Source organism: Lemur catta, chromosome 6 (assembly GCF_020740605.2).
Source record: "Lemur catta isolate mLemCat1 chromosome 6, mLemCat1.pri, whole genome shotgun sequence".
Taxonomy (NCBI): Eukaryota; Metazoa; Chordata; class Mammalia; order Primates; family Lemuridae; genus Lemur; species Lemur catta.
In genome coordinates, this window is record NC_059133.1 from 46,940,960 (window position 1) to 46,956,007 (window position 15,048).

The window sequence follows — 15,048 nt, forward strand, 5'->3', positions numbered from 1 at the left end:
ATTAAGATGGGATGCAAGTAAGGCAATCAACTGTACAGGTTTTAGCACTTAACTCACATATCCCAGGGTCACCCTAGCTGGAAGTGTAACATATATCCAGATTTCAAAACATGTAAAATAGTTTCTTAATAAAATTGATTACATGTTGAGATGTTCTGAATATATATGGTTAAATAAAATGTATTAAAATTAACTTTACACTTTTTTTACTTTTTAAAATATGGTCATTAGAAAATTTTAAATAACACACAGCTGACATATTTCTATTGAATAGCACCTGTATAAAGGAAGGCCTTGAACATCAACTTGAATTTAGCTATTATTCAGTAGAAAATAAAGAGCCACTGAAATCTCAAAATGTCCACATTAGTAATCATTTATTTATTTATTTATTTTTGAGACAGAGTCTGGCTCTGTTGCCGGGGCTAGAGTGAGTGCCGTGGCGTCAGCCTAGCTCACAGCAACCTCAAACTCCTGGGCTTAAGCGATCCTTCTGCCTCAGCCTCCCAAGTAGCCGGGACTACAGGCATGTGCCACTGTGCTCGGCTAATTTTTTCTATATATATTTTTAGTTGGCCAGATAATTTCTTTCTATTTCTTTAGTAGAGATGGGGTCTCGCTCTTGCTCAGGCTGGTCCTGAACTTCTGAGTTCGAGCTATCTATCTGCCTCGGCCTCCCAGAGTGCTAGGATTACAGGCGTGAGCCACTGTGCCTGGCCTCCACATTAGTAATTATTTAATAGTAGCTTTTGGCTGGGGGGGAAGTATTGCAACATTTGGAAATATGAAAATAAGATTGTCCTTTAAAAATTATAGTTTCAAATTACCTCAACAAATCAGAGCAAAAATGAAATCACCAAAAACAAAAAAGGGTGGGGGGGCTTTCAGGCCAAAAGACTTGACTGGTTACACTGTATAATAGGAGCCTCAAGCAAGATTCTAGTTTCCAAACTAACAGTCCAAAAGTTGACTGTTTTTAAATAGTATTTATTCCTTTTTTTGACAGTCACAGGTTTCTAGACCTACACAACATCTCATTTTTCCACAAACCAGGAAAATTTCTGATTGATATCAAAGAATCACAGCCAATACCAGAACATTAAATAAGTTAACAGTTCTGTTTGTTGCAGAGGAGAGATTCTCAAAGACAGTCCTCTCTTGCCCTTCTTCCAACAATGTCCTACAACAGAGAAAGAGAAATCAGAAAGATTATTTTGCTTCATTTTCTCAACTCTAGTAAGTCTTATCTAGCACCACAACCAGCCTCTTGCTCCCCTCAAGCGCAGTTGGCCCCTCACATCCACAGGCTCCATGTCTGTGGATTAAACCAATTGCAAATTAGCAATATTTAGGGAAAAAAAGTTAAAAACAATAAAAAACACAAATGAAATACAGCACAATTGTTTACATAACATTTACATTGCATTAGGTACTATAAATAGAGATGCCTTAAAGTATATGGGAGGATATGAGTAGGTTATATGCAAATATTAACCATTGTATATAAGGGACTTAAGCATCCCTGGAACCAATCCAAGGGAACCAATGCACAGATACCAAGGGATGACTGCAGTCTATAATTTGGGGAATGTCATCACCATCCAACCAGCTGCCCAAATCAGCAATGTGATAGTTATATTAGATTTCCACTTTAACATCACATCATTTCCTTTCTACCCCACCCCATTCTCAACCCCCACCTAAGGGCCACAGAGGTTAAGTATGGCAGAACTGGGACTGACTTAAATTTCTCTATGACTCTGGACTCTTTCTCTGGGTCATCTAACACACTTTCATGATTTTAACTCCCAAATTGTACCTCTACCTCAGATAGTTCTCAAAATATCTCAGAATTGTATATCCACTCACCTGCTAGAAACATTCACCTAAATAAATGTTCTGTAGGCATCTCAAACTCAAAATATCCAAAGCCCTAATTTATCATCTTTCTTATCCAATCTATTATCATCTATTCTTCAAATATTAGGATTTTGGATTTCCCTTACTTAAATATTAGACATAAATTTCTGTCTCAATATCTAATTAATCATCAAATCTTTCCCATTTTCTAATATTCTTCAAATCCTTTCTCTATTTTTCGTGCTAACAAATCCTCATCATCCATTTCTCACCTCAACTCCCTTTAACAGCCAACATCCAGTTTTCATAATGTGACCTACAAGGACTTCCATGATGTGACCATTGCCTACCTTGTCTATATTGTCTTAAAAGGAGTGATCCAGCCATAAGAAACTGCTTGTAGTTTATACATGCACTGGGTTGTTTCTCATCAGTCTGCCTTTCTTCATATGCTCTCTATACCTCTATTGCCCTCTTTCCAATTTCAGGAGCACATGCAGGTCTTCAATATGTACCCATGGAAGAAAAAGTAAATCTAAGTACACAGGTTCTACTGGTTTTACAATCTAAGAATCAACAAAATGAGTCTATCCTGCTGCCCCGAGAAAGGTTCCCAGGCATAGAAAACTACCATCATGATGCATTTCTAGCCATAAAATTTCCCCAGTGGGGAAAGGGAATGAGCATCCTGGACCTTCAGTTTCTTGAAACCACAACTTTTGGTTCCTAATTATTCTTAGTTCTTATGTATCTTTTCTTGAGCCTCCTTCCCAAAAGGGTGGCTGCCAAAATTCTGCTTGATTTAGCACCGTGATGATGAGTCATCTGGAGGAAGTGACTTGCCAAGAAAAGTCTAGGAAAAAAGGGTGAAGAAGCCCATAGGGGATGTATAATAATGTGATGTCAATAGAAGCAGGGAGTGAGGGAAATATTCTGGGCACATATCAGAACATTGTTCACTTGGAAATCACAACTTGTCATTCAAACTGAATACAACATGAGGAAAAAAAATAAAGTCCAATATAGGCTTCAATATTCACAAGATATTCAGGAACCTACATGCCAATGAGTATGAATATGGACTCTGTTAATGACACAGGTTCCACACATAAATTTTTATGAGCTCATCATAAGAATAGAAGCTCTCCTGAGAGTTCAAGGGAAAGGAGACTTTTATCATTTTATCTATACTAATTAACAGGTACTTAATAAGTGTTAAACTGGATTAAAATATGGCTTAGCTGTTATCTCACTTACCCTGATTGTCTTCTCTACACATTAAGATGAGTAAGGTACCTCTCTGTATTCCCAGAATTCCCTCTGCCTATTTTTCTCTCACTGTATTTTTCACATTATCTTTTATCTGCCCTGAGTTCCTGCTCTACACTATGACCATCTTGAGGATTGGATCTGTGTTTTTTCACCTTTGTATCCCTAACACATAACAGTGCCTGGTACTTGTTAGCAATCAATAAATCTACCACATGACTGACTAATCGAGTCTTCTTTTCACTTGATTAAAACCAAAAAATCTAAACCAATGCTATTTAAAGTAGGTTTATCATAAAATACAGAGTTTGAGCCAGAATGTATAAATAAAATGCTTCCTTTTTTGAGGAAGTCTTGCTATGAAAAAGTGTCTCACTGAACTAAATAATGTTTAGTATATTCTTGTCTTACTTTGATCCAAATACTTGAAAGTTGGGTGAAGACATTTTCATAAAGAAAAGTAAAATGCTGAGGAATGGATGATTAAAATTAACTTTAGGGTCTTCATCCATCTTTATAAACACATATATATTCAGGTCACCAAATAAATAGATTTAAAATAAAAGCACCTATTTTCCCTGGTAAAAAATAAAGAGACAATGGACTTAAAACGTTTTTAAAAGCCAAGACACATTTTTAAAAAAACCTAATAAATTTTTAATTAGAATTTTTTCCTTTTTTTTAACAGGACAAGTAACAGATTACATCAAACTTCAGAACTTTTCAAATACCTAGTTATTATACACATTCCCATCTGTCTTGCAGGGAGGGATCTTGGTCGGCTTAACAGTTTCAGGTAAAATAAGCTGCATAATAGTATATATTACAATAATAAATGTACAATGTTTACATGTAATATGTTTTAGAAGCAAGAAAAAGATGCATCTGCATCAAAAGGCGACCTTTTAAAATGCCACAACTATTTTTTACATTCACTCTTGCAATAGGTTACAAGATGGGGTCACTAAGCTCAGATAAATCACTATGATGCACATAAAATACAGAAAGATTGGTTACTTTATATATTATATATATATTTATATTTTCACACATTAGCATCTGAGACATAAACTGAGAATCTTAAATTTATTCTCTTCAGATAACAAATCATTTTTTATTCTTCATAAACATGGTGCCCACAAAAGCACATAGGTAAGGCACAATAGGGCTTTCTGTTACAGAATAGTGTGCATCATGTTTACTTAACCAGAAAACGTGCATTATCTGTGCAAGTTCATGCTGCAAACCAAACACATACACAATAAAACAAAAAGGAAACTGAGCTTTAAACAAAATAAAAATTGGTACAATTCCAGCTGTTTCACATATTCATTTGGACTGACAATGATATATCAACAGGTAATTTTTAAATAGCCAATTGCTAGATTACAAGTCAACTTTGCTCAGCAACTATTTTAATCTGAAATCATAAACAGTAATAATGTAACTTTACTGAAACAAATTAAATACTGAGGCACAAAGCAACGGTCACTTGTGCCTTCACTATATTGCAAACTTTCATGACCCAAAATTGCAACTATAATTTGTTAAATACACATTTTGCTGCAACAATGTGCCCTGCTTTAAATTTGACATACAACAGGGGCACTAACATTTCACTAAATTATAAATAGATTGGGAAAATGACTTAATCCCAATGGTATTATGTCACAGCCCTAGTATTTATAATAAATACAGCTTTTCACAAAATATTTTTCCAATATCTGCCAATTTCTTCTTTATTGCTCGCATGAATTTGAATCCATTACAACTGGTATCACAACTTTCACACAAAATCATACTCAGACGTTTTTTATATAAAACCTATAAAAGATATTTTAAACTTGTATCTAATACTTCCAGGTGTTTTGGCTGTTTGATCTATGTGATAGCACAGCCATATGTATACATGTGTGAGTGTATACATATACATATATACATACACACACATACATACATATATATACACACATTAGATAATGAATAAAATAGAAAGCTTATTTTACTGCTTTAATGCAGACATCCTCACAAAACAAGACTACTTCACCACCACCAGCATTTATACATATATACAAAAGCCAGTTTAAGTACATGTACATCCACTGACACATATATGTAACCATTAAACCCAAATTAATTTTCCCATATTCCAGCTGTAGCAAATGAATCTCTTACAAGCAAAAGAAACCTAAGGTTAAACTGGGAAATTTAACAGTTTTACCACATTAGCGTGTAAGGAACTATGCAGGTGACTGCGTACAAAAATTCACAACATTAGTTCACAAGAAATTATGGAAATACAAGAAGCCTTTTCACCATGCTTTTGTGTGGTTATCCAAACACTTCTTGGTGCAAAAATACAACCATCATATCTGAAAATGTTTAATAAAGTCAGTGTTCCTCATGCAAAACTTGAAATGCACTGGCTTAACTGAGCTCCAAAAACTGAATGAAACAATTATTCTACCTACGCAGCATTGCTGCCTCACTGCTAAATCCCTTTGGAACCTTAAGATTTCTGGAACGTTCAAACAGAGCTGATTCATCAATAAAAATATTACATACAAAAAGCATTTAAAAAGGAAGACAAAAAGCCAAACAGGAATTTTCCTATTGTAAATAACAGTCTTAGGAGTAGAAGAAAATCTTTTCAGGAACCTCCTTGAGAATTGGCTAGGCCAGTCCGAAGACGAAGATGAGACATAGAGTTCATATGCTTATTTGATGGCTTCAAGGGAGTGTTGCAAGTAAGAGCTTGGGGAAAACGATGGTGATATCTATCTAGTCGTAAATATTTTACTGTTACCAATTTCCCTGTTATAAGATAAAAATAATATTTTAGGTCTATAAAAATGTATTTAACATTTACAGAAAATTAACTGTGATAAAAGACACATGAACATAAAACACAAGTAAAATCATTGAAAATTATTACTCAAAAAATGCTAACCTAAAATTCTTTAATATAAAATCTAGTATAGTTTAACACTAAACCATAATTATCTTTTCCAAATGTCTGTAAAATTCAAATTTCTTACCATCAAACCAAGAGCCATGCAATGCCTTAAAAGCTTTTCCAGCATATTCTGGAGACAGACATTTAACGTATACACAACCCTGTGACATTTAAAAAGAAAAAAAAAGAAACAGTCTTAGTTTAATAGCAACAAATCCAAAACATGGAATTCAATATTAAAAGTTACTTTACCTCACGTGAATTTTTGTCTACTGCAATATGAACAATGCCATCATTATCACTGCATTTTTCTAAAATTGCTTCTTGAATTGCCAAATGCCACTGATCCCCTATTTCCCTAAAAATTAATGAAAACAAAAATCAACAACCATATTCCTACTCAGTAAAAAGTCTACATTATCTCTTACAACATATATATCCTACTAGAATTAGGATAGTTTAAAAACCACATATTATTAAAATTAGTAGTAAATAAACACTTATTGACTAGTAGCATGTGGATTAAAAAAAAAATAGCATTCGGAAGTATCAGCCCTTCTCTCAGTTTCCACTGAGAGTGCAGACAGCTGAGGCAATGAAGGATTAGCCCACCACAGCAGAACAAACGGGCTGAGTCATTAAGATGTTTAAAATCCTATGTACTTGCAGTTACTTCGTTTCTTCCTAGTGTTAATAAGCACTTTAATGAGTTGTAAATTCATTAAAGTTGTAAAAGTTGCATATTATTTTAATTTTAATGACATTTTCAAATTCTTTTCTTAAAGAAAATACTTAGTAAACACTATATTCTGAGCTTCTCTTTTCCAAAATAATGACATAGGACAAACATTTTGTAGTTCCTTTACTATAATGACAGCTTTAAGACTTTCTGCTCCAGTAATGCACATATGTCTTACTTGTGAGACATAGATGGTGGGGCAGCAGGGAAAGTAGCATCACTTTAGATTGTAAATCTTCACCTTAGGTAATAAAATACTGGACTCGCACTAATTTCCTAATTCCTAAGGAATGAGGTAAGATTTCCAATAGAGGTATCACCACACTGCTAATTGTTTCTATCTCTGCAAAACAGAAGGTGTGTGTGTGTATGTGTATTGACAGTGCTCCCCAACATTTCCAACTTTTGCTGTCACTTATTTGGAATCTCATCATTTCAAGAATTTTTGAAATAATGAGTCATTAGATGGGACATTAAGGATATTTTATATGTAACACAATTTATACTTTCAGGATTTTTTTTAAAAAAAACAAACTATGATCTGTAACATAATTGGATAGATAAGCAGTGGCCTCTAGGAGGCTAATTCTAAAAAATTATTACAGCTTGTAATTGAAATAGTAAGGATTCTAAGGTAGTAACTAACTTCTGAATGTACTATTCTCTGGATGTATGTGTTGCTGTAATTACATAGTAAAGTTCCTTGAATATTACATTGACTAGTAGAGACAGGATGTATAGAAAAGGTGTGTACATCTTTCTAGGGGATTTTTTATAATTAGAGATTGGAAATTTTAAAAAAGCAGATATTTTTATCTATATTGCCCACCGAGGCAAAAATGTTGGCAGTTATGCATAAGATGACTTATACACTTAATAAAGGGTACTGTTTGTCATTGTGTGTCATTAATTTGCCTTAAGCATTTATTTGCTATGAGGATTCATAGTACATACAAAGATTTATGAAAGTCTTACAATCTTTATACGTTGGTATCTTTTGGCCAAATCTTTGCTTAGAATTTAACAAAACAGAAGAGAAAAACAATGTTTCTGTAGAGATTCAGAAGGAAAACAGATTTTCAATTACAAACACACCGTTATAAGAATATCATGCATCTTTCAGCCAAATATTTCAAATAAGAATTACAAGTACCCTGGTCATAATACTTACATAACTGGATCAAACATATTTCGAATCTTTAGACACGGTGTCAAACTATTGGGCGGTGAATTTCTTCTGTCTAAATGAAATGCTACAAAAAACAAATGACCTTTACTATTTGCCATTGTTCCATTTTGCTGAAAGGTATTCAGTCATTCATTCAAAAAATATTCACTGCGACCTATTACTATGAGCCAGACCCCTTGTGTTAGATGTTAAGGTGAATAAGACATATAATCATCACTATTACACAGAGTATACAGTTTAGTGGGAGAAATAAACGATAAACAGTGTCATCCAAGAAATTATAATTGTAACAAGTCCTAAGAAAGAAGAGTGCAGGAAGCTATAAAAAACTAGTCTGGTAGTATCAGATAAGACTTCCCCAAGACAGTGAAATTTTTGCTGGGAACTGAAGAATAAAAATTAGCAAGGTGAAGAAAGGTGCAAAGGACATTTCAAGCAGAGATAGCTTGTATACAGCCCCTGAGGCAAGAAGGAGCTTGGTATATTCAAGTAACTAAAAGACAGCCAACGTGGCTGGAATGGGAAGAACAGAAAGATAAACCCGAAGAGGAATACGTCAGATTATCCAGCACCAGGTAGGCCACATGAAAGTATTGACATTATCATAAGAGTACTAGAAAGCCACTCAAGTGTTTTAAGGAAAAGAATAATACAATAAGATCTGTCTTTTAAAACTAAAAAATGTTTAAATAGATTGTTATGTGGAGAGTCGATTAGGCAGAAGCAAATGTGAATGCAAGGAGTCCAGTTAGAAGGTTATTATAGTTGTCTAAGGAGATTATCGTGATGTAGATAAGCTAAGCCAACAGTGCAGATGCATAGTGGATAGAATCAGGACATATTATGGAGTAGATCTGACATTACCCATTGATAGACTGGACAAAGGGGGGTAAAGGAGAGAATAAAAATGACTCCTAGGTTTAAGGCAGAACCAACTGAGGAAGGGTATCATTAACCAGACTAGGAACACTAAAGATGTCAGTTTGGAAAGAGAACATTTGAGTTTGTGTACACGTTGAATTTGTGGTGCCAATCTCCTAGTAGAGAAGACAAGTATACAGCTGGTTACAAAAATCTGAAAACAAAAACAGAAGACCTAGTTTAAGATATAAATTTGGCAGTTATCAACATATATATATATGTGTTAAATTAAGTAACAGCATGAGATTATCTAGGGAGAGAAAGAATGACAAAAAAGATAGCCTTCAGAGACACTAAAATACCTAGAGGTCTACAAAAAGAGGAAAATCTAGAAAAGAAGACTGAAAAAAAGGTCAGAAGTAGGAGAAAAACCATAAGAAAGTGGCATTCCCAAATCCAAACAAAGAAAGTTTCAAGGAGGGCTCAACTGTCAAACACTGCTAAGAGGTAAGTAAAATGAGTTTTTTACTTGGTTTTGAGTTTCCTAGGGCCCTTCTGCATGCATCCTTTAGAGGAAATAGTTTGTTAGTACAATCTTTGGCACATCAAAGCATCATTTTTATGCCATGATTAAAGAAGTCTATTATTCAAGCTTTTTGAAAGTGAAAATTAATTGGAAAAAAAAGGGAGTGACTGGATTTTTTAATTGCAATTCCAAAACAATTTACTCACCTTTTCCATGATAAACATACTTTTGTAGAAAAAAGAAGTTACTATTCACAATTTTCTGATATTTTATTTTCTGCTTTCCTGTGTAGTAGGGGTTTGGGTACATAAGGCAGCCAATCTTCAAAACCCTCTACATACTTAAATATACATGTTTTGCAAACTATGCAGGCATTAAGCAAAATTTGGAAAGATACCTACAAAAGTTACTTGGCAGAAAGGATATGCAGGTGGAAGGGGTCTTAGTGAGAAAGAGGAGGGGGCAAACAAAAATTGGAAAAAAAAAAAAGCAGTTAAAAAATTATGATTCTATTTATATATGTAATGTGTTATATGTATGTTGTGTATATATAATAAATTATACATGTCTTATTTAAAGAAGTTAGATAAAAAGAATGCAGCTAGGATCTATAATACTAAGTTGCTTTAAGTGAAAAAGACATAAGATCCAAGGAATGTTTATTTTTATTACAGTAAAGACAAACCATTTATGTTTGCATTAGCAAAGACAAAAGTATAGAAGGCTACATGAAGAGCTAACACTGATTCCTTCCATGGGATGGAACTGAAAAGGGAGCTTTGCCATCATACATCTTTGAATTACACTGTTTCACTTGATTAAACACATATGACTTTTGTCATTTTGAAAAATTAGAAGAAAATTATTTTGTTTAAAAAATACATACCTTGACCCTGCCATACTTTAGAAGGTATGACTAATATTTTGTCACAGGATGCAGAAGGCTGGATCCATCGCCAAACAAGAAAATCTGCACCACCTATTCTTCGTGTTTCTGTGCGAACTCTAGACTCATTAGCAGCAAGGAAGTCAACAGCTCTCTCCCAGACTTTCTTCATTTTTTTCCTATCAAGTGAACAAAATGACAAACTTACTATTATCTTGGCTTACCCATTTTTTTGAAATATTAGTAACTGAAATAATGGTTAGTGTTAACTCTCGCTGTTCTTACCACTACTCATGGAGTTTGTTCAGAAAAGATTTAGGTGCCTGTATCTCACCGAGGACTTACTGAATTTCAATTCCCAGAAATAGAACAATGAGCATCTGTACTCCCTACCAATACCTCAAAAAAATTGTGATGTGGTTTGTGAGCATGTGGTTGCTAGGGTTAAGAATGCTGCTTTAGGACATGGCATCATCTTTTTATTTTCAAAAAGTTATTTTTTAGTGTTTATTTTAAAAGCTTTATTAATAACAAAATATTTAAAAACATTAGTAATACACCACTGGCTATTGTCTATGTTTCTTTATTAAAATGAAATTAAAAGAAATAAGATGAAGACTAACAATTAATTAAAAATGTATAGGAATGAGAATGATTTAGAAATCCAGTTACCTATTATACCCCACTCAAAATCAGGAGGATAACAGAAGAGAATTTAGGAAGAGAGTATAAAATACAAAAAACAGGCTGTACAGTAAAACAGGCCTATTTAAGAAAGGTCACAACCCTCAATATAATTTTCAACACTGCAGAAGACACCTATATTCTGATTTACTTGAAGTCCTAACGCTTTGAACACACCTGTCATGAGGCTGTATTAAGGAATCACGCACATGTGGAATAGGCATGTAAGGCTGTAAATCCTTATTTTCTTGGCAAGCTTCATTATGACTTCGTAAAACATCTGAAAAGAAATCAAATTAACAAATGAATCAATTGCTTGATGTTGTATTGCAGTTTATCACACAATGACTGTTTTAGAAATAGTTTAGATTTTTATAAACACCATACCTATAATCTTTACCACCATATCATACATCTGCCTTGTTTCCTCTTCTTCTTTTGTCCAACGATATTTCATGTAACGCAGAACAACACAAACCATCACTACACCTGCAATATTCATTACTTTGTTTTAAAAATTGTGGTCAATGACATGCAATAATATTGCAGTTTCTACAATGATTATTTTAATTGTCATAATGAAATAATGGTATAAACCTTCAAGACCAAGAGCTGAATTAGTTATATAATTAAAACTATATGAGAAAAATTTAATACTAAACATTTTCCAGAATTTCACTTCTCTCTAGAAAAAACCATTTCTATTATGTTGACAACTGAACATTTAAATTCTAACTACTATTTTCAAAAAAAACAAAATAAAACTATGTTTCACAAACATTTTTCTTTTACAGCATTAAACTACTAGAAAAGTGAGTCTCATGAGACTAAACATATTAAATCTTACTTTGAGTAAGATGAAGTATTTTAAAGACTAGGCAAGAAAAAAGGAAAAAAAAAAAGGAATGAGTATCTCCTAAATTCCTATTATTAATTAAAAAATCATAAAATATAGTATCCTGAATGAGAATTTTAATTCAGGTAAATATTTTTAAAACTAAAAATAATTTTAATAAGCTTAATTTATAATATTTGGTTATTTAAAAATAAGCTAAATTTTTATATTTGCCAGTTCTATTTTCTCAAGTAGATTTCTATGTATACACTAACCACACTTTTTTCTGTGGTATTTTCATAACAAAGTTTTATTCTTACCTCTCCTTATATTACTGTTTTCTAAGCCCTTAAGGCTGATACTGACATTATTAAAAACCCTCAACTTTAGTATATTTAGTGAAGATTTCTAGATGTGATTTATATGGCAACCATCACAGAAGTGAATTCTCAAATCTGGCATTTAGTGAAATATATAAACACAAAATTTCTAGACTGCAATGTATGTTCTTTCTTATCTTCACAACTTACCTAAGCATAACAACAATAACCTGTGGGTTACGGTAATAAAAGCACGTCGAAAACGACACCAGAAAGACATCTGTGGTCTTGTGGACTGTAAAAACTGTACATCAGTTATATTTGTCAATTCTTCCTCAGGGCCAAAACCAACACACCTATTTAAAAATAATTAAGGACGAGTTTAAAGTTAAAATCATTTCTTACAGAACAAAGTAGTCAAAGTGGAGATCAAATCCTTTACCTTATTCCAACATCTTTTCCATTTTCTAAGATCCACTGCAATGAGGTATTAAATATATTTTCATATTCAGGACCTAGATCCTAACAAAAAAAATAGAGAAAATAACTTTTTTTTTTTTTATGTACATGTATTTTTAGAGACAGCGTATTACTCTGTCACCCAGGCTGGAACACAGTAGCACAATCAATCATAGCTCACTATAACCCTGAGCTCAAGCGATCTTCCCACCTCAGCTTCCCAAGTAGCGAGGACTACAGGCAAGCACCACCATCCTGGGCTAATTTTAAAATACTTTTTGTAGAGATGAGGTCTCGCTATGTTGCCCAAGCTGGTCTCAATCCTGTCCTGTGTCAGCCTTCCAAAGTGCTGGGATTACAGGTGGGAGCCATCATGCCTGGCCTACTAATTATTCTTAATAATCCACATTCACTTGACTCTTTATAAGGTGTCCTATAAATAATATATTCCATATAACATTTCAATTTTAACTATATAACAAACATAATAAAAATGTATTATTCATTATAGAAAAATAAAAGGATAGAAAGAGAAAAAAGTCAGCATTTTCCCACTACTCCAATATAAAACCATTGTTAATATTTTGCTATGTTTTCTTTTTAAATATTTACAGATTTGGGAATTCTTTTTCTTAACAGCTAGTTTTTAAGTGTCGTTGTGATAAGAGTGAATTAACCACGTCTATTTCATGGAACACTACTTTCAGATAAACAAATGGAAAAGTATTCAGATTTGAGTGTTTAACAGATATTTCCTCAACATATGAATGCAGGAGGCCTATAAACTCAAAAACTGACTATGCTACCCATGATAAAATTCAAGCATTCAAGTGAAAAGTAGAATTTTGAAAAACTTGCATTCATCTACGTGACTTTGACAGCTTCAAAATAGTTGAAGACCCTTCCAGTGAAATTTATGTGATATTAACAAATGTGACTTTTTCACATGGTATAATGAAATGTCAACAATTGGAAGATCTGCATAGCTCAGCAAACCAATATATTTCAAATGACCAATGCATGAAGTTATAAAATCATACATAAAGATCTATTCAAAGTGCAAAATACACAAAAGGACTTTATGAAAGAGAATACAAAAAGTTCACTACTATGGTTCCATATTCCATACTGCAAATAACCTTTAAGAAACTATTATTTGTAGAGGTTTGGAATATTTACAATTATCTGAAAACGCAATTATAATATTAGTACTTTTCCCTGTTTTGACTACATATTGGTATGAGGCTGGACTTTCTTCATGTACTTCAACCAAAACATCATCACAACAGATTGAATACAGAAGCAGATGAGAATTTGGTTGTCTTTTATTAAACTAGACATTAAGAAGATTTGCAAAATTTAAAATAATGCCGCTTTTCTCATTAAATGCATTTATTTTGGAAAATAGTTATTTTTCATAAAAATATATCATGTTAACATATAAGTTCAACATTATTATTCTAAATGAATAAGTAAATTAAACGTTCTTCAAATATTTGCTACATTAGAATATATGTATTTATAATATAAACGCACATATATATGTATATTTCACACAAACAAAAGCCATTTAGGGTCCTCAGTAATTAATAGGAAACCAAAAAGTTTGAGGACTGCTATGTAATGGGTATGTATTTTTTAAACTAAAATTTAAAAAATAAAAGTGGTATATTATATATACTGTTCTATTTACTTTTTTCATGTAACAAAGTATTGTGTCAATATCAGTATATATAGAAAACCCCCTTTATACAGCAAAATAGTATTCCATTATATGGTTGTCCTATAATTTAATCCTTTATTAATGAACATTAAGAGTATATCCAACTTTTTAATATATCAAATATAATGCTATTATAAACATCCTTAAAAATGTTCTCATTCAACAAACATTTGTTGAGGGTTCACTATGCGCCAGGTACTATTCTAGAAACTAGAGGTGCAGCACTAAACAAAACAGTCAAAATTCCCTGTGCTTACAGTCTATTAGAACTTAAGGTCTATTAGAAAGTATGTCGTTACATATGTTTTGAAGTATAAAGAATGAATTTCTAAAAGTAGAAATAAGAAACCATTTTTTGAAAATCCCTTTAAAAAAGAATTTTATAAGTGGGTATTACATTTTATTAACAGATTCCTCAATAGCATTAGAAATGATAAGGTTTTCATTTGATCAGTTTATTTCCTAATATGAAATTGGTAAGTTATCTTAATATACCAAATTTGCAAAGATAAAAAAAAAGTTTTACAAAGCAGAACTAATCTTGCTAGGCATCATTACTTAAGACAGTGAAGATAACTATAGGCCATCTGTTATGTTTTTAAACAAGTGTGATTGTTTATTACAAAATTTACAATGTGCAATGTATTTAATAATTTAAAACATTTATATATGAGATCATTTCAATGAATATTATGAACTCAGAAATAATCATGATGAGAGCTAAATAGCTATCTGCTTAAA

At 32.6% G+C, this 15,048-nt stretch overlaps 1 protein-coding gene across 2 annotated transcripts in view; it reads right to left on the reverse strand.

Moving 5' to 3' along the window:
- Positions 1-971: 971 nt before the first annotated feature.
- The window catches only part of LEMD3 (LEM domain containing 3), a 70,194-nt gene continuing 56,117 nt past the window's right edge, over positions 972-15,048 (reverse strand). Inside the window, exons 5-13 of one of the 2 annotated variants that reach the window (XM_045553434.1) lie at positions 12,568-12,647; positions 12,336-12,481; positions 11,358-11,459; positions 11,148-11,250; positions 10,287-10,465; positions 7,996-8,077; positions 6,338-6,443; positions 6,168-6,246; positions 972-1,180 (exon numbers count right to left, since the gene is read on the reverse strand). In XM_045553434.1, the coding sequence (XP_045409390.1) occupies positions 1,080-1,180; positions 6,168-6,246; positions 6,338-6,443; positions 7,996-8,077; positions 10,287-10,465; positions 11,148-11,250; positions 11,358-11,459; positions 12,336-12,481; positions 12,568-12,647 (978 nt within the window). In that variant the 3' untranslated portion in view covers positions 972-1,079. Of the gene's footprint in view, positions 1,181-3,769; positions 5,944-6,167; positions 6,247-6,337; positions 6,444-7,995; positions 8,078-10,286; positions 10,466-11,147; positions 11,251-11,357; positions 11,460-12,335; positions 12,482-12,567; positions 12,648-15,048 lie in introns of those variants that run through there. The other variant, XM_045553433.1, reaches the window with a different exon arrangement.